At 41.1% G+C, this 20,735-nt stretch overlaps 1 protein-coding gene across 1 annotated transcript in view; it reads left to right on the plus strand.

The window, feature by feature from the left end:
* Positions 1–20,735, plus strand: part of LOC146860196 (sulfotransferase 1 family member D1-like) — a 267,089-nt gene that overhangs the window by 204,306 nt on the left and 42,048 nt on the right. The window contains exon 4 of the mRNA XM_085646322.1: positions 15,480–15,606. Within this exon, the coding sequence (XP_085502448.1) occupies positions 15,480–15,606 (127 nt within the window). The remainder of the gene's footprint in view (positions 1–15,479; positions 15,607–20,735) is intronic.

The raw sequence follows: 20,735 nt of genomic DNA on the forward strand, positions 1-20,735 counted from the left end.
GGAAAAACCGATTGTAACTAGGGAAGGACAGTTACTTCCTCCACCGAAAACCCCTGCATCCTTTATGGTTGCGAAATATGGATATCACACCTGTATTTGGTTAGATAATTGGGTCAAGTATACCGAAAAGGACGGAGTGTTGGCTTTTCCAGAACATGGTTCATTTAATTTGGCAGTTTTGAGAAATTTGAGAGATAAAATGATGAATTTAGAACCAAGACCTAGATCAACACAATTCGAAGCATTGGCGGAGTGGGAAGATGAGATGCATGACCGAGAAAGACAGAGAAATGGTAGAGGATATAGGTACATGTTTGGTAGGTTATACGGACATGAGACTCATGATGATCGAATGAGAAGGTGGCGGAATGCAAGTATGACTGAGGGTTTGTTTCGCATAAGAACTGCAGGAGAGAATGAAGGCAGAAAGTGTGTAGAAAAAAAGCATAATGTGGAATCGAGAGGATATGGAATGAATGAATCAGAGGATGATGTTCTTGATGATATGTTCTATAAAAATCCCCCTCCATATCGACCAGAACCAGAAATATTAACCCCAAGTGCCCCAATGAAAGAAACAGTACGAATCATAAAATCGGAACCAGAGTTCTAAGATTTGGGAAGAAACAATTCCATTAGAGAGGTAGAGAAGAAGTCTGGAGGTAAAATAAATGATGAAAATTCAGCAGAACTAGTGAAAACGACCCTAGAATTAACAGAGAAAATAAGAGAATTGACTAAGAATCTGGAAGCGGTAACAGTTCCAGTAATGATAGGTCCGGTAATTCCTATTTTTGATAAACAGAAAGATAGTGAACATTGTTTGACGGTCCCTTATAAAAGTGGTAAACCGGTTGAACAACCAAGAATGAGTCAGAATGAGAATCCATGGAGACAGACAATGAGTATGATTGAACCGAATTTTTCAAATAACCCCTTTGTAGGTCAAAACTGTGCAGAAAAGCGTATGACGATAGTAGAGTCAATATCAGAAACACAAAAGGATTTTGGACAAGGAAATGTAGAGAAGCCAGTAGGACCATCTACAGAGGAATTGAGTGAATGGTTGAGAAGCTTGCAGAAGAAAGACAAAAAATTGCAGTCAATAGATGTGGCCAAACTACGAATGGTACTGGAAGAATTAATAGTAGGAACTATCCCTACGGAAAAGTTAAAAACTTACCAAGATGAGGAGTTGTTATTTCTGTGTAAAAGCGTAACATGGAGAGCAAAAAGTCTCCATGAAAGATTAGAAGAAGTGGCAAATGAAATGGGTATTGATATTGAAAAGGTAAAAGCACTACAGGAACCATTTAGGATAGATTTCACCGAAAAAGACATTGAAGACATGAATACCACAGGACGAATAGGTCAGATTAAAGAAATAAATATTTTGTTGAGAAAATGGGGAGATGTGGACAAATAGAAAAGTAGATGGTATCGAAAACGAGATGAGGTTTCGGATAAGACTTTTTCAGATTTTCCCTGTCAGAGAAAAAGAGAAGGTTGTGACAGAATGCCCCATGAGAGAGATTCCAGGAGGAGGATATGTACATGTCCCATGGACTAGACAGGATATTTTGTCATTTACGAATGACTTCCCTCGACTACGTGAAAAACCTGTTGAGTGGTACAGACAGGTGGACAGGTTTGCAAAATTATCCAAAGTATTGTGGATTGATCTAAATAGCTTGTTTGACATAATAGTACCAGCAGATCTATGGACAGAGTGCAAAATCATGATAGATTGCCCGACACAGGAATACCGAAGGGATCCAAAAACAGGGGCTCCAGACCCCAAGGTAATGGAGAAATACAAACAGGTTATGGAATTTTTGAAAAACAAGGTACCTCCTAAAAAGACAGACTGGGTAAAAATTGACAGAACACATCAGGAAAGCAAAGAGTCAGTACATGCCTATTATGAGAGGTTAAGTTTATCCTTTAAACAATTCAGTGAAGATGAAAATCTAAGTGAAAAGGATTTGAGTCATTTTGTATACAGATTTGTATATGGTCTTCGTCCAGAAATTAGTGAAATGATAAAACAGCATACCGTAGACTGGCAAAATAAGAAAATAGATGAAGTATTGAGACATGCTAAATATTTCAGTGATGAAATTGAAGCAAAACAGCGAAAAGGCTATGTGGGCACAAGTAAAGGTAGCAGAGAGACAGGAAGCTCAATTAGCAGAACAAGCAGGGTCAAGACAAAAATTTAATCCTGGGATAAGTAAAGGGAATATCGAGGAAGCTAAAAAGAAATTTCCGTTTTATAATTGCGGATGGATAGGGCATTGGAAATCCGAGTGTAAATCTCCTCCAAGTACTAACGATGAAAATGCATCATTGAATCCACAGGTGCAGAATGAGGTGAGTGGTCAACAGCAACGACAACAGCAGGTTGTAACACAACAGAATCAGGTGCCAATACAACCTTTTCCACAGAACAAAAATTGCCAGAAGTATAGTAAAGAGAACGGATTCTACAACGAAGAACAGGTAAATAAGCCGCCACGCGCTACGCTGCTTCGCAGTATTGGCTGCAACGCGATGAAAGCGATTCAGACGAGGGTTATTGACGGTGCCGAAGGGAGGAAGAAGAGTGTGTACTTGGCGCAACTCTAGAAGTAGACCAGACAGGCCCATTTGTAGATGGAAAAGTTAATAATGAAAATATTACTTTCCTAGTTGATACTGGTGCTACTCGATCAACTGTTAAATCAGCTGATGTCAAGAATCTTTCTCTCTCTGATGAAACGATCCAAGTAGTTGGTGTATCTGAAATGCACCGGTTTGTCGTGTGCGACACCAGTCCTGTGAACTTGTTAGGTAGAGATTTATTGTGCAAGATGAACTGCACTATATTTTGTGCTCCAGATGGAATAGCCTTTGAAACACCAGATGATGATGTGTTGTATAAAATGACAATGGCAAACAGGGAGAAAGAGGTTACAGGAACCTATGCTGTATTTAACCCTGATGAATTACCAAAAGAATTAAAACAATCTGTTAAAGCAGAAGTTTGGGATTTCACAGGAGAAGACGTAGGATTAATGAGAAATGTAGACCCAGTAAAAATAACTGTAAAAGAAGGAGTAAGTTACCCAAATGTTCCGCAATATAAATTGACACCTGAAGTAATCAAAGGAGTCACTCCTGTGATTGAGAAAATGATAAAACAAGGAATTTTGAGAGAAATAATGAGTAGCCCACGTAATTCACCAATAATGGGACTGAAAAAGCCTAATCGGAAGTTCAGGATAGTGCAAGATCTGAGAAATATAAACAAAATTGTTTTACCATGTTGTCCCATTGTACCAAATCCATCTGTGATTTTATATCAGAACCCTCATGACGCAGAATGGTATAAAGTGATTGATCTGTGCCATGCTTTCTTTTCCATCCCTTTGCATCATGACAGTCAGCAAATTTTTGCATTTCGTTTCGGTGAGCGTATTTTGGCATGGTGCCGAATTCCACAGGGGTATACAGAAAGCCCCTCAATATTTAATCAGCTATTGAAGAAGTCTTTGGAAAGTCTAGAAATGCCCGAAAATTCTGTATTAGTTCAATACATCGATGACCTGCTTGTGGCATCGAAAACCCGTGAAGCTTGTGAGGTAGACACAGTAGCCTTGTTGAATCACTTGGCAGATGGAGGACTAAAAGTGTCACCATCAAAATTACAATTTTGTAAGAAGGAAGTACAATATTTAGGACATAGCATTGAAAAAGGACAGAGAAGAATAACCATAGACAGAATCAGGATCATAAAGAGAATGAGTCCACCAATGACCCAAAGAGAAGTGAGAATGTTTCTGGGAATGGTTGGATATTGTCATCAATAGATTAGCAATTTCTCATTGATTGCAAAACCTTTGGTACGGCTGGCAAGAAGTGATGTGAGAGATCCAATTGATTTGAACAAAGAGGAATTGACAGCATTCAAAAGATTGAGAGAAAGATTGTGTGAAGCACCTGCATTAGGAATGCCTGATTATGAGAAGGAGTTTGAGTTGTATTGCAGTGAGAGAAATAGATGTGCACTCTCTGTTCTAGTACAGATGCATGGAAAACTGAAGAAACCAATTGCATATTTTTCATCCATGTTGGACCCAGTAGCCGTAGCCCTTCCTGGGTGTTTGAAAGGAGTAGCTGCTACATGTTGAAGTTTGGAACAGAGTGAGGGAATTGTGATGGGATATCCTGTGAAAGTGTTTGTACCTCATGATGTGGCGATCCTTTTAACAAGGAGTCGTACCAAGTAGCTGAACTTGTTGCCTTGACAAGAGCATGAAAGATTGGGAAAAGTGTGAGAGTGACTGTGATAACTGATAGCCAGTACGGCTATGGGGTAGTCCATGACTTCGGCCAATTATGGCTGCAGAGAGGTTTCCTAACCTCGAGTGGAACTCCCATTAAGAATGCTGAAGTGGTTGGAAAGTTGATTGAGGCGATACAGCTGCCTAGACAATTAGCTGTGGTAAAATGTGCTGCCCTTAGTCGCAGTGGTGATTACATTGCCACTGGTAACAATTTCGCAAATGATGTGGCGCAATACTGTGCACGAAATCAGAATTCAATCAATAGGGCAAAGGAAAAGGAGTTGATTTCTTGTTTCCCAATGTTTACTAACACTGTAGGGACATGGGAAGAAGTAAGACAATTGCAGGAAGAAGCAGGAGAGGAAGAAATAAAACAGTGGGTAAAAGCAGGATGTGTACCAAGAGAGAAGGATCATGTGTGGGTCTATCGAGATGGAAGACCAGTTATGCCTCATAGCATGATGTCTGCCATGGCACGGATGTATCATGGACAGGGAGATATAGGGAGAGACGCTATGATTAGGTCCTTTAAACAAACTTGGTATAATGCAAAATTCAGACTTGTAGCAGAAAGTCTTTGTCAGAGATGTCTAATTTATCAGCAATACAATCCAGGAAGAAAGACAGTAGTGAGTCTAGGAACACTAGGTAGAGAAGGAGGGCCTTTTACTAGAATGCAAGTGTATTTCATTGAAATACCTCCCTGTAACAGGTTGAGGTATGTCTTGGTCATGCTATGTCTATTTTCCAGGTGGGTAGAGGCGTTCCCAAGAAGAAGAAATGATGGAATGACAGTGGCAAGATTTGGGTTCCCAGTGACAATTGAATCAGACAGAGGAGGACATTTCCATAATGAAATCATAAAACTGATATGTGAAGCATTGAATGTACGACAAAAACTGCATTGTGCCTATCGACCAGAGTCTTCTGGTGTAGTAGAACAAATGAATGGTACTATCAAAAACAGAATAGGGAAAATGTGTTTAGCCACAGGTATGAAATGGTCCGATGTCTTGCCCCTGGTACTCATGACTATTAGATCAATTCCAGACAGAACTACAGGTTTGAGTCCACATGAAGTCATCATGGGACGAGCCATGCGTCATGTGTTTACACCAGTCAACAAGCTGATGACTATAACTGATGACATGGTGTTGGAATACTGTAAAAGCCTGGCTGACGCAGTTCATTCTGTGTTTCATCAGGTTGGAGTGGATGCCACCACTCTTGAAAAGAAGCCAGCCTATGATCTAATCCCAGGGGACTGGGTAAGGATAAAAGTCCACAGAAGAAGAAATTATTTGGTTCCCAGGTGGGGAAAACCAAGACAAGTCATCTTGACCACAACAACAGCTGTGAAGTGTGCTGGATTGAAGAACTGGATCCATGCAAGCCATACGTTGAGATTTCCAAATCCAGCGGACAGCAAAGAAAAGGAGTATTTTGATGATTCAGAATCCAGTACTGAGTCGGATGACGGAGAGCCGAAAGACAAAGAAAACCCTGAAAGGGGGGAAACAGAGCAGAGTTTAACTTTGGTCCCCAGAAGTAATTCTTTGAGGAGAAGGCTACAGATTTCTGATACCAGTTCAGACTCAGAGACAGAACAAAGAGCACACTCTTCCAGGAAAGAACAAGGGAAGAACAAAGAAAAGGACGGCGGAGAGACGATAAAAGAGATGTATGAGAAAGAAGTGCCAGATGAAAGATTAAGAGAAATTCCACCTGAAATAACACACTTAGATGAACAGGTGCCAGATACAGAGAGAGAGGGAAAGATTATTGCGGAAGACCCCCGAGGAGGTGTAGGGAGCTCCAACATCCAGTTAGAAGCAGGGACAAGAAGTCAGCAGGAAAATTGTGTGCCGGAGATTAGAGGAGGGACAGAAGTAGGGAAAACAAAAGAAGTGGTGGAAAAAGAAACTGTTGAGAGTAAAAAGCAAGTTGAAACAGAGTCAGAGGAAAGCAAAGATGAAATACCAGAAGGCCGAGTTCTGGGAAAGAGAGCTTGGAGGACTGAAAAGAATGATAAAGGGAGTAAATTGAAAAGAGCGGCAAAAGACGATGTTTGGCCAAATAAAATAAAAAGATTCAGATATCGACTGACACGTGGAAATTTGCCAAGGGCTGAACAGGTGAATGAAGTGACGAGTCAAGAGAAATCAAAGGAAGAAGAAAAATTGTGGTTAAAGAAAGCAAAAGAACAAGGAAACCTAACCAGAAGTATAAATCACCGGAATGGACATATGTGGCCCTGCCTGAAGTAAAAGAAGAGGCAGATAGCCAAGGAAATTCAGAGGAGGTTGTGCCGGAAGTGGTTGAGGAAGACAAAGAATCGGAAATCCTGAGAGTTATCTTGTCCGATTTTGGAGAAGAAGCGGATGTTCAGGACATTCTGTAAACCGAAAACGAAGGAAAAGTGAAAGATGATGAGATGCCAAACTGAATGAGACAAGAAAAACTTACTGATGGAAAGACAGTAAAATACTGAAAAAGACAAAAACTGGTAGAACCACGTAGGTGCTTAGAGCCTTGGGTTAGAAAACTAGTTGTGAAGTAGAAGAGGCTAAGTCAAAAGACTCGGCCCATTTTAGCTAAGATGGCAAACATAGATTGTAGCAAAGATAGATGTACCTTCTTTAGAAGATGGTGTAAAATGTGTTGTTGTTGTACAGGATTATTAATACTTCTTTGGAGTATACTTGCTCTACTAATTTCATTTAAAGTTACTATAGATACATTAGAAGGACATAGTGATAACATAACTAATATAGGGAAGGTTCAAAAGGTAGTTCTGACTAGAATAGATAATAATTATTTGCATAAAGACGGGTCTACAACAGATTTTTTTAATAATGTGTTTTCAAAATTGTTGTATGAATATGTAAAAACAATGGACGTAAGGGATTGCTACGTATGTATGCAGTTACCTGCATCTGTATATGAAGGAGTGACTTATCATCACCTTCCAGTAACATATGGAATAACATGTAGTGTAATAGCTAGTTTATTTTATCAAACAGGTAAATTAGAGTACTATTTTTCAGATGTAGATACTATATTTTCACAAGTACCGGCAATTAACAAACTAAACAAGGTAAAACCTGCAAAGGTATTAGGTTAATTTTTCCTAGAGACTAAAGAACTAACATTATAATACATATTTAGAAATAACTTTAGTTTAAAGAAAGCGGAGAAGACATGTTTAGATATGGTTTATGAAAGGAGATTGAAAATGCAATGAAAGGCTTCAGAAGGGAAAGTGGAGAAAACTGTTTGGGATGTAGAAATGGAGAAACATTTGAAAGGGGAAACAAGTCCAACTATGGCTTTAGATTGGCCTCAGAAAGGGAAATTGTGTATAAGAAGGAATCAAACAGCGTATGATAATTATTTTGTAGGGAATAGTGAGTGCCATGATACATACCGGATCATAGGAGGATGGGGATTTAAAGGTGGAAGAGATCCAGTCTTTCCAGGACTGTATTTCATTTGTGGGAACAGGGCATATTATCGTTTGCCAGACCATTGGTATGGCCATGTCATGTTGGCCTGGTTTTTCCAAAGATATTTCATATGGATAGGGGAGAAGATGGTGTACATAGTTTAGGTAGTTATTTAGCACGTAGTAAGAGAGAATCTTGGACCGAAATTGTGGGAGACATTTTTGGAGCACTGATACCCGCAGTGGGAATATCTCTAAATGCAAACAAAATTAGAAAACTTTCAACAGTAGTGGATCACTTGTCAACAAGTACCGCTGGAGGATTCTTATTGGTAAATACTGAAATAGTTGCCATGCGCGCTATGGTAATGCAAAATCGACTTGCCCTTGATATATTATTGGCAAACGAGGGTGAAGTCTGGAAGTCTGTGGAATGCTGAAAGTTCAACATTGTTGTACTGACGAAAGTAGGGATTTGAAAATTTATATTAAGAATATTACAGAATTACATGACAAAATTGCACCACTGGAGGTTGAAGGTGTTTGGGAGAAGATTGGAAAGAAAATATCAGCTATTAAGGATTTTGTAGTAAAATTAGGTAGTACATTTTTAGGTAAAATATTATTTCCATTAACATGTGTGATTTTCTTAGTATTAATAATTAGACTAGGATGTATTTGTCGTAGAAAAGATAATAATCAGAAAAGATTAAAAAGAGAAAACTTAAGGAGAAGAGATAAGAAACAAGAAAGACAATTTGAAGAAATAGAATTAGAAGAAATCAAGGAGAGTATGTATAAAACAGCTAAAAGAGAAGAAACAGGAGAAACTGAAATATGAATGAAACAAGAAATCAATTTGAAATTCCGTAAAAGGGGATACAAAATTGTTTGTTGGTGTGGTGATATAATCACCAAATGGGGGATTGATGGAGCGGGTAGTACAAAATTTTGTATACCCTCCCATTCTGCATGTTTATATTAATCTGAATAATCAACTAATAGTAATCTTATTAATTTGTTTGCAGTGAAAGACTTATCAATTATATTAACAAAAGGATTACACGTGGGAATTGCACTTTGCATGGCTAAACTAATTGTAAACTAACATATGTACTCATACTAATAGTAGAAAATTAGAATATTGCATGATATATGTTGGTTTTGTGATGTAATTGTAAGTTGCGTATCATTGAGTGAGTATAAATGCCTTGAATGTTGCTATCCTGCTAGATAATTACTTACACATAAGGGTATTAGTGAGGGTTTAACATTTTATTAGCCATTTCCATGTTTTAATTACATTTTTGTGTTTGTTTTGCTTAAGTTGACCATTTCGGCCTATTCCAAAATGGCTGAACGAGACATTTAACGTGACTGCTCCAGACAACTCGAGGTTCTGGGTAAAGTGCGCATGCGTCACCGCCAGCAACAATAGCCTAGTCCTGACCCCAGAAGCTGATGTTCTAGTCAAGGACACTCTGGGAGCTTCGCCAACGACAATACAAAGGACTGTCTTAAAACCGGAACCAGCAAGTGCGATGATTTCATTTTGCGGACTATATGAGAACTTTAATGGATGACCCTTAGTCTACCAATCAGAGCTTTCCAAAACCCCGATCTTGATACATTTTTACATTAATTTCATTATAAAAGTAGGTAGGGAAATGAACTAAAAAAAAAAAACTCTTCTTCTTTGACGAACTCGATTTCCTGATGTTATGCTGACGGAGAGGACGGTGACACTGCTGGACAGCTGTTATCCTGAATCTTAGAGAGACTGAATTGCGGCCTAACTTTGATGAAATGTAAAGGTTTTTCCTCGACTTGACTGACTTAGAGGACGACTATTAGCCAGATTACGTCAATTTGATGTTCTGCGGTTCTAATGATGATTTCTAACAATTTACAATTTTCTTAGATAAATGATATTTGATTAATTGACAAATGTGTTGTGTTGATTATTTGAAGAAGAAAAACTAGGATAAAGAGTAAAGTATAGATAAATGAATGGGTTCGCTAAACTACAAAACAACTAAATGATTCATCTCCTAATGAGGGGAATATCACAAGGTTAGAGTCAACGCATTTAGGGTTAGGTAAAGATATTCCTTTCATGTCAGCGTTTGGAAGCTTATTCCTCTAAGGAAGCAGATCAACAGAGAGTGAGTGTTGGTGTTATGGGCCCCACCAATGAATGTATTTGAGTGAATTTGCTATTGAGGTATTTGGTCTGTGACAAAGGGGGAATTTGATGTTCCACGATGCAACACTATCACAGTTCTAAAATTTCCAAACTAAATGAGTGTGGAGTGTCAATCAGAACTCTATTCAAGTCTGCAAAGGGCTTCAGCCCGGGTATTCCCCTTCCATCATATCATTGATCTTCGTCCTCAAAGAGCTTTTCCATCCTCTGGAGCAGATACTGGTCTGGGTACCTCAGATTGAGCAGGGGGTGGGGTTGCACACTTTGGGCAGGAGGGAAGGAAACTCAGAGAGCCAGATTTGTTGCCCAGGCCTAGGTCTTTGGACTGAGAGTTGGCACAGTGGTTGGGAGTGGATAGGCAAGACAGAGGATGATGCCGGTGTTGACAGCCACCGGCTCCAATGTAATGACAAGTAGTTCAGCCAACTCCTTCCTCGCAGCACGTCCTGCCTCAGCTCTTTCTAAACCAACTTGTCGCTGTGACTGGGTGCCCACAGGTGAAGTGTCAAGGCTGAACGCCCTCCATTTTACGATTTTGTTGGTCTCGTTGAAGGACATACAGCCAGTGTTTTTGTGGCTGTAGATGTTAACAGCCAGATATTTTCAGAATTAAATTATCCTTCAAAGTCTAACTGATGCCCTGATATCTTGCTGAATTTACACCACTATGGGAATGAGTAGATGGGAGTAACTAATCCAGAGTTTCTGAATTATACTTCTCAAGGAATTATTCCAATTTTTGTGGTTTTTCTTCTGACGTCTTTTGAGAAGACTTGTTTTGGCATAGCATATTGCCATGGAAATGTGACTGTCTTTTAATTACATAGTTTGATGGGTGTGGCCTATTGTGTTCTTCCCTTTGATGATCTAGGTGTGTACTTTGTGGTGGGAAATGTGTGGCTGCTTTTTGATTAGGTACCTTCTACTTATGTGTTTGTTGACCTTGTTACATAGACATTTAATAACATGTAACTTTCTTGTAATTCATGAGTTTAACTTATTGTTGGTGATATTGTGCCTTAGCTGCAGTATTAGGAGTTGCATGGCCTTGGTTCGGTAATCCTTTCCTACATGGCTAACATGTTTTAAGTGTGGATGCAGTTTGTGTTGTTTTAGTGATCACATTTCACAAACATAACAACTTGTTCTTCCACCCACACACTGATGTAATGTAATTCATACCTACTAGGTCAAAGCTCCATGTATTTAGAGTACTTTTCACATGAGAGCACATTTTCAGTATACACATATAGAACCAGTCGTCTGTAAAAACATTTGTGAATTTGTTTCACAGTTTCTTAAAGCACTAGTATAGCCTTATCTTTATTGCACATTAACACACATTTTAATACACTGCCATTTTGTTATTCCATGTTGTAGACTGTGCTTTTAACCTGGCAGTTCATGTAAGAGAAGCCTCGCTCTGAAAATGCCATAAGAAAGTGAAAAACTGCAGATTTATTAACGTTATCCTTTTGCTGTGGTTTATTGTTTCTTTTTGAAGGACGTCTCACATTCTTCACACAACTTGAGACTATCAGCCAGCATGTCCTGTGCCTCCCAATCTCTTGGTACCTGTGTGCATGAGTCCCATCTCAACTCCTATTTCATGCCCCACCCTTCATGATCTCTGGATACAGCATGTGCCCTCTTTACTATTGTAGGAAGCTGGCTTTGGATATATTATACCAAAGTAAGTTATAGTGTGCACAGAGTTCAGAGAGTCCCCAGAGGTATAGCAGAGGCTAAAATAGATAAGTACAAACAGCTCTCTTTGTGGTAGTGTGGGCGAGCATTTAGGCCTATAAGGAGGGTGTGTTAAGCATTTATTATATTCACTCAATCAAGGACTGATTTCACACAGTTAGAGACAGAATTCAGACTAATTGGGTAAGTCTAAAAATGTATACTTATGTTTATTTCTAGAACCAAACAGGACTTGGTACAGGTAGGTAAAATGTGCTTGCAATTGTAAAACTTCAGAAGGTAAAGCAATTGGGAATGGATTTTCAATTGTTACAGGTCTGTATCTGCTTTAAAAACTGTTTAAATTACATTTAATTACTTTTACTTTATTTTTGCTTCACATCGCCCACTCAGGATGGTTTGCCTAGATATCACACTGTGGATCCTACAATACAGGGTAAGTAAGCTGTTTTCAGGTTTGCAATATGGTTACTTTTCTTTCATACAAAAGTTCAACTCGACAGAGAACATTTTTGGGAACAAAACATCACAACATTGGTTCCTATGGGGAAAAGAAGGTTATCGGTTTGCAGGTAAGTAAACAACCGGCAAGAATAGATTTTGGGGGGTTAGAACCAAGGTTCCCCAAGGTTTAGGTAGACACTCAAATTGTACCACCAGCGGCACTGGGGCGGCTGGATGCAGAGAGCAGGGGCCCAACATTAGCTGATGGGGTTAAGTGGGCCTTCCGTCAGGGGCTGCTTATGAGCAGGACACTTGGCTGGGGGAGCAAAGTTCCCGGAGGTGGGATCCGCACTGCAGGAGCCAACAATCTGCATAGGAGCTGCACCACCAGTGGCACAGGGGCGGCTGGGTGCAGAGTGCAAAGGCGAAATCGGGTCCTCTGGATTTCAATAGAGATCTTCGGTTCGGCAAAGATGATGCAGACTCGAGCAGGGAGGCTTCCTGAAGGCGACCACCAGCTGGAGAGGTAAGTTGGGTTCTTTTGAGATGCCTGGACACCCTTGGCTAGGCCACCCAAGGCCCCAAGGCAGTGGGGTGTCGGGTGCAGGGGTGTCTTTTGGCATTAGGTTCTTCTTACCAGCTCTGGTTGTGGTTGGGGGATCCTTCAGGTTGAGGCTGCAGGGGCTGGCTTGAAACTGGAGTGATGGTTGGGGATCACCAGATCCCAGGTCAGGATTGCTGGGGAGACCTGGGGAGAGTGGTGCAAAATCACGGAACCGCCTGGATTCGGATTCTGTGGGTGTGTCTTTGTTGAGCGAGGAGACAGAATTGAGGAGGCAAGGTTCAGGGTCTCCTCTGAATACTAAATTTAGGGATATTAAAGAGGTGTTTGACAATAGGTCCCTTCCTTGGGTTGGGTACATGCCCTATTAATAACACCCTCCAGTGGGAGTGGGGCAGGAGTCTCTTCGTAATTGGCTGGGTCGCATCATCTTGAAGATGAAGGGGACTGAAATGTGTGCGTCAACTCTCCTCTCCCACCTGAGGTGGGCAGACCTCTCCTCCTAATTTGTTTTTTCCTGCTGATTCTCCTGCCCAAAGTGTGGGGCAAAACTGGTGGGTGCCAGTTGCTGGTGGCATCAAAAGGCAGGGACGGCTTCCAAAGGCAGCAGGCCTTTGAAGCTTCCCCTTCGTGGACCCAGTCCATCCTGGAAGAGGAGGCATGACACCTCTGCTCAGGAGGAGCTTTGTGTTTGGACCCAGAGAGCGGAGGCCCTCTACCCAGGGGTCTAGAAACCTGTCTGGTGGTGGCAAATGGCAGGCAGCCATTCAGGAACCACTTCAGGGCTGGTCATTTTTCAGAGCGCATCTCCAAGATGCCCTCTGAGTGCATTTTACATTAAATCCCACAGTGGCATCAGTGTGGGTTAAATGTGCTGAGAAGTTTGTTACTAAACTACCCAGATTTTAGTAAATCCATTATGGAGCTGGGGAGTTTGTAATGACCAACTCACAAACCATATACTCTTTCTGGCTTTACTACACTTACAATGTCTAAGAATGGATGTAGACACTGTAGGGGTACAGGGCTCATGCCACTGTACCCTCACCTGGGGGCTATTGCATCCTGCTAGAGGAGTGGTTTACCTAGGCCCTAGACAGTGGGTTGCAGGCATGGCACACAGGGATGAGTGCCATGTCGACTCTTCACTTTTCTCTGCGCCAAAACATGCAGCCTGCAGTGGCAGTGGCAGTGGCAGTGTGTGGGTGTTAAGGTACAGGGCCTCTATGGGTGACACAATGCAGCCCTTAGAGGCCTTCACTGGTCACAGTGGCCTTGGTACCCATGGTAACGTTTACAAGGGGCTTACCTGTAGCCAGAGATGTGCCCATTGTGGGTACAAAGGTACAGTTTTGGGAAAGATCACAAGCCCTGGGAACCTGATTGGCAGGGACTCGGGGCACACCAAACGCATCATGTGTCCGGCAAGAAGTGAGGTGTAACCATGCAGAAATTGACCCTTTCCTACAATTATCCATAATACCCATCTATCATTCGAGTAAGCTGATATGCCCCTCTGCACTTGCATCTACCTACATGTGTTTCCACTTGTGTACACGGGATAATGGATGCAGGGTTTCCTTTGGAAGCAGAGGAGTACTTGTACCTTGCACTCTCCAGTCTAATCACTCAAGAGCATGTGTACTTATGGCTCCTCATTATGTAGCACTGTATTGCCTCGTTAGGGTTTGATAGTGCTACAGCATTATGATCGGAGTGGGTCCACCTTATTGTGTGATGAGTAACTTGATGTTCATTGTCTAACATAGGAAATGGTGTGAGTTATGGCACGAATCTGATAGCACGCCTGTTTGAATAGGTTCCTACTGGGAGCTGTGGTAAGGTGAATATGATCTCAGAGTGAAGGGGAACTGGTAGATTGTCCTTCCATAGGGAAGAGTGTGTGATCTGTTTGTGACAGAGAGATTGAGTTTGTACTTATCATTGTTCACTCTGCCTGGAATTCCGAAGATGCCTTTAGTAGGGATTATGGCCACCTCCCTCCCCCTCCCAGGGTTAGAGGGGGCTGGGAGACTCACCAATAGTTCCCAGGACATGCCCAGAACTGAGGTAAAGGACTCTCCCTCATGCAGGCTGTTCCACCACTTCCGGATTTCCTCCTATGAGTACTGGATACAGTATTCACTTTGTCCACAATTTGGCCCCCATTTCCCTCTTACGGCTCACAGTTGTTGTCTGCACAGTTGCTCCACATAACTGGGGCTCAACCCTAACAATCTCATCGAAAATCAAAGTTAACTCATTTTTTGTAGATCTGAGGGATCTTCTGCCAGCCATGTCAGCATAAAAAACACAAAACGCATAAACAAAAGTTACAAGTAATCTAGATAGAGGTTTGAGGCACTCTAGCACAAGTTACAACATTAAGGAATACATTTACGAGTTGTTCAGCTGTTGAAAGCAGTTGAGAAACTCCTGGTGAAAGTCAGGCTCAAACGAGGAATTACCGAGAGGTTCAGATCCAGAGTTAACAACCCCCCCCCCCCCTGGTATTTCCTCATTTATTAATTGACTCCGAGGCTCCAACTCGAAACGGGCTGGCGGTATCAGTTCCCCCAGTATCGGTCAGTCCAGGGGTAGTTAAAAATCCTGCTCATTTCTTGAGGGCTGATGAAAAAGGGAGAACATATTTTATTTTGCTTTTGAAAATGTGTATTTAATTTAACGCGTCCTTTCAGGAAAATAGATGCAGGTCAAGTACGCTCTGTAAGGACCTGACAACTGAATAAGTAGTGGCCTACAGTGTCCTTTTATTTCCTTGATCAGGTCATCTACGTGGCGCGCAATGCCAAGGATGTTGCCGTCTCTTATTACTATTTCCGCCTGGCAAACAGTCTGCACTCACATCCTGGGACCTTTGCACAGCATTTCGAGGACTTTATGGCAGGAAACGGTATGGCACATTCCATATTTCTTTTGGTGTTGTACCTTTGTTGTGGTGTGTTGAAAATTGCTAGAGATCAAAGGTTTTTATCCTTTTACATACTTATGAGGTTGCCTATGCATATTACCGAATTTCAATACGTCTTAAAAGGTGCCACCCCGTTTTGCAAAGTCAGAGAATAAAGCTACGCGCCTTGTTTGCTAACTAAGCTGTCTATAGTGCAAACATTATCGCTTCATAATGAATGCCCCAATAATCCTGATTCAAGCACAAACAGAAGTTACAAGTAGTGCATATTTTCTGCACTTCAGATTTGTTTTTCCTATTTGAATTTTGCCATGGTCGATTTCAGAAAGAGACACTGTAAGAAATGTGGTTATTAGTTGAGATGGTTGGAACGCACAATCAAATAATTAACACAATCCTTGTCAGGATGGCCCACAACAGTCAAAAAATAAACCTGTCCTTAATTCTCTGGTAGCACAGTACACAAGCTGTCAGGCTTAATTTGGAGGAAATGTGTAAGGTATTTATGCAGCACTCGAGCAGTATTAAAGTGAAAACACAACACACAAAAAACCCAAACAAATCTAGGCAAATAGAGTAATTTTCAATAAATAAAATGACTCCGCAATGGCAAAAATGCAACCAGCAGAATCAGATATATGAGTTTTCCAATTTTTAGCTGAAAATAGGGCCAAGAACCACAAAATGGGATCACAGGGTTATCTGGCCGTGCTGGACCGGAAGAAAGTCACAACTTAAGGGTGACCGTGATGGAGCACAGGATGGATACCTGGACCTGGTTAGTCCTGCAGAAAAGTCATCTTCTCAAGTATGGCTCAAAGATTGCTGTTCGCATTGGCCGGCTGTGAGGAGGAGACTTTCCTCACTAGGAGCAAACTGAGAGTTGCGGACAGTGACTGCGATAGCGCGAAGAACTGGTTGCTGCTGGAGATCGCATTTATGGTCAACGCAGGCTGTTGGCGCAAAGAGCAGGTCTCACTAGCGATTTGCATTGGCTGTCGTATTGGACGGTCACTGTCGGCGTGAAGAGCAGGTCTCATTGGAACATCATGGGCTGTCGATTCTCAATGTGAAGAGGTCACTTCGCGGTCCTAAGGAGGCTAAATTCTCTCTATCTTCATAGTTTCTTCAGGAGGAGTTCACACTGATGTCAACCAAGGGTCCAGGATCTGGGGGGCACCTCTTGAGGATCATGACTCAACTGATGCCACCAGCAGGGCTCAGGCAATTTCAGGCAGGTCCAGTTGGTGAAGGTCAGTTGGGCAGTTGCAGGAAGGTCTCTGGAAGTGTGCTTTGTCACTGTAGCTCACACAGTGAGTTAGCCACCTTACCTTTGGAGTCACTCTGGGTAGCCTGGATTCAAGGCAAGCAGGTTCAGTCGTCCTTCTTCAGTCGGCATGGCAGTCTCTCGCCCTAAGACATCGAGGCAGTCAGGAACGTCGATTCACCAAAATGCTAGGGGTAGCAGAAGTAGCCTCAAGCACTCTTTTTCCTCACTGACATAACAAGAAGTGACAATATGGCGTTTAACCCTGAATCCCAAGAAATGATTTCCCAAGACCTTTATCCAGATAAAATCATAATAATTGACATCACTGAAGTCTAGTGTATATCGCAAAGATAAAAGGTATAGCTAAATCACAGAGAAAAAAACAAAAAGAGAGTTAGAAAACAGTAATGGTCAGACCCACTAGCACTAATTTATAGGGACTAATAATTGCATACAAATTACTATGTTAGCTTGTTTTACTTCTTTTTATAATTAATACGTTTTGGCATTATAATTTGCACACTTGCGGAGCACAGAAGTGACTATTGTGTTCCAAAACATATTTTGCCACACACTCACAATTATGAACAATTTAAAGAATGAGTATTTTAAAATTTGTTTATATTTATTTTGTAATATAGTGTGTATTCCATTTAAAGTGTAATCTCCCGGTCGAATTTGCAGAAAGTAAACATTGTTCATCAGAGTACTGTTTATCTTCTGTGCTTGGTATTGCTTTTACGACCTCTGAGGCCAGGGGTTACAAAATCAGTGCTAGGGGTCAAGAGACAAGCCAGGGGTTGCAGCTGTGACACCTAAATGATGTCCATGAGGGCATTCCTTCTGAATGTTCCATAGGACCAGGGGTATTCTGATGAGTGGTTCTGAAGGTCTCACTATATGCCTGGTGTCAGCTTTTGTGTGGGGGAATTCCCTGAACTACCTCTAAAACTGGTTCTGGTCAGTTATTTCCCTTCCTTTAGTCTTGACTCCAAACTGTCTAGGGCAACAAAGACTGGGGCTGGCCTGATATCAGGGTCTTTGAGTGTGCTGCAGGCAGGGCCCTTTAAAGTGTTATCAGAGAAGGTTACAGCTCCTCCTTTGTCATCCTGTCAGGAAGACTAACTCCCCTCACACCTAGACCTTCTTTGCTCCCATGTCTGAAAGCAATACACAACCCACAACAGCAGAGCCATCCATAGTCAAGTGACCCAAGACACTGGCAGAAAGGCACAGTTGGTTTGGGTAAAACAGTGACATTTTCAACATTGTAACTGATTTTCCAACCGTGCCATTGAAAAGCATGTTGAATTACATCCATTTTAGTGCAAACAGCATGTTGCTATCTAGTCCCAAACTGAAGTCAGCAATCCTGAAGTGTGATAAGGTAACCTAGTGTTAGTCTATGAGAGAGATAGGTTCTACAACTGTAAAAACGACTTTAGTAGTTTTTCACTGTCATTATTTGCAAAATGAAAGTAGATGTGCTACTTTTTAAAATACAGTTCACCCTGCCCGATGCTCCTAAAGGGCCTACTTTAGGGGTGATTACAAATATTAATAGGAAGGTTTAGGCATGGCAAAAGGTTTTTGCATGCCCGGTCAAAATGGCAGTTTAAAACTGAACTACAGGCTGCAGTGGCAGGCCTTAAACATCTTTCACAGTGCTACTTTAGTGGGGGGCACAATGTGGGCTGCTCTACACTAGTAGTATTTAATTCACAGGCCCTGAGAACAGGTAGTACCATTTCCTAGGGACTTCTAAGTAAACAAAATGTGTCAATTTAATGTAGGCCAATTTTACCAAATTCTTTGGAGAAAGCATCCGCAGTTTAGCACTGTTTAGGAGGGGTAATGTGCACAGTGTCCCAATGCCAACAAAAACAAGTTCAGAAATATAAGGGAGTGAAGGCAAAAGGTTTAGGGGAATACCACATCAAGGATGTCAGGTCTAACAGGCACAATATTCAGTAATCACTTGTGCAAACTCCTTTACTACAAGTAATTAATTCCCACCTCCTCAGTTTGGAATCAGCTGGTAATCCTGACCTGCTAACATATTGCACTCTGTGGTATCGGTATCTCCCCAGGTGTATTTTCCAGACCCTAATACAGGACACTCAAAATGAGGCCCTAACTCTGTCACAGCAGACAGCACAGCACTGAAATATGTAGCAGTTGTTGCTTTTCTGTGTTGCTGTCTGTCGGTGTCTGGTGTTTGACTGTGATTCTGTTTTTTTATCCATTGGAGGTTTCGAAATCCTCAGCTTTGCCCAACTGAAAAAATGTAGCTATTTGTTTGACACATGTGGCACTCATAAATAGTGGCCAGCTTATGGCTCCTTACATTTGGCACTTTATATTGATTTAATCTCCAGCACCAGTATATATAATTTGTTGCACTGATAATTAATATAATATATATTTATTTTAAATTCTAATTGCTTTTATTGAGTTTTTAAGAAAAGAACAAAAAAAACTGAAATCACAGTAATAATGATAATAATAACAATAATACTGACATATATAATGAAAACAAGGAAAAATGACGAAAGAAGAAGAAAGACAGTAAGTTATCCAGCTGTGTTGCAGTAGGAGTTGCAGTTATGTTAGCGAGATACAGGTGGTTTATAAATAACACAACCTACATTGGTTCTATGATCTCCTGTTCAGTTATATCGATATGGAAAATCTAAGGGTCATATCAGCAACAACCGGCGATAATTATCACTAAGCGCACTTAGCGCTAGGATAATTATCACCGTATAGCGTGGATTTTTATCGCTGAGATAGCGTGCTATTAGCAACGCTTATCTCAAAAGCGATAAAATGATCACGCTAACTGCCTAACGTGAGATTATCGCTGGAAACCCAGCGATAATCTCACGCAATGTGGCGTTAGCTTGATGATAGGGACTCACAAACTTAGCCATGATATCCACCTTCCTTAGGATATCATGGCTAAGTCAGTCCTGAAGCAGGCGTAAGGAAAGTAGCGATAATAGGGGTGATCGCTACTTTTCTTGCCGATATGCTTCATAGCATGGGGCTTGATGATAGGAGAAATGTCGCTTAGTGACATTTCTCCTGTGATTTCAGGTCAGGAACGCCCACTTTGCATCTCATTAGAGATGCAAAGCTGGGCGTTAGGAATTCCTACGCTAACGCAAGTTTTCACGCGTTAGCGTGCTAATTAGGCAATAAAATTATTACCGCTTTTCGGCCGAAAACAGCCTCAAAAGCGGCGATAATTCTAACGCCTCGCCTTGCTGATATGCCCCTCTGTGTTTAATCTCTGCCAGGTGCCCTCAAACATTTATTTGGGTGTTATTTATTTGTTGGTGTCCTAATTTGAAGGTTGTTGGCCTGAATAGCTACATAATATTCAAATGAAGTGGACTGTATGGTGTTTCTATAGTTTATATTTGTAACCCAGTGGGGCCCGAATAAATTAAACATGCACATGTTGTCCTGATGATGGTCCTGATGAGAATCAGGTTCAGGGATGAAACATCGACATTTATGGGCTGATCAGAAACTGATATGTATTTTACATGATTGCATTTTTTGAAATATGTATAAGATCCTATGTGTTTATGCCTGATAGTGTGAATTTTTTTGTCATCATCTTGCCTTTTATGGTTGTAAATGTTATTATGGTACTAAATCATTCATGTGCTGTTCTACACTCATTTTCTTCTTCCTTTCTTTTTTGAGACTTTTCTTTTGTGAGTACAGGTATTGTTGCGATAACTCTCACTGCCCAATATTTTTATTTATATAGTACTGTTTAAAGAAATTCTGCCCTCCAGGAGTATCTTTGGTGTTGGCTTTGTGTTTA

This window comes from Triturus cristatus, chromosome 3_1 (assembly GCF_964204655.1).
Source record: "Triturus cristatus chromosome 3_1, aTriCri1.1, whole genome shotgun sequence".
Lineage (NCBI taxonomy): Eukaryota > Metazoa > Chordata > Amphibia > Caudata > Salamandridae > Triturus > Triturus cristatus.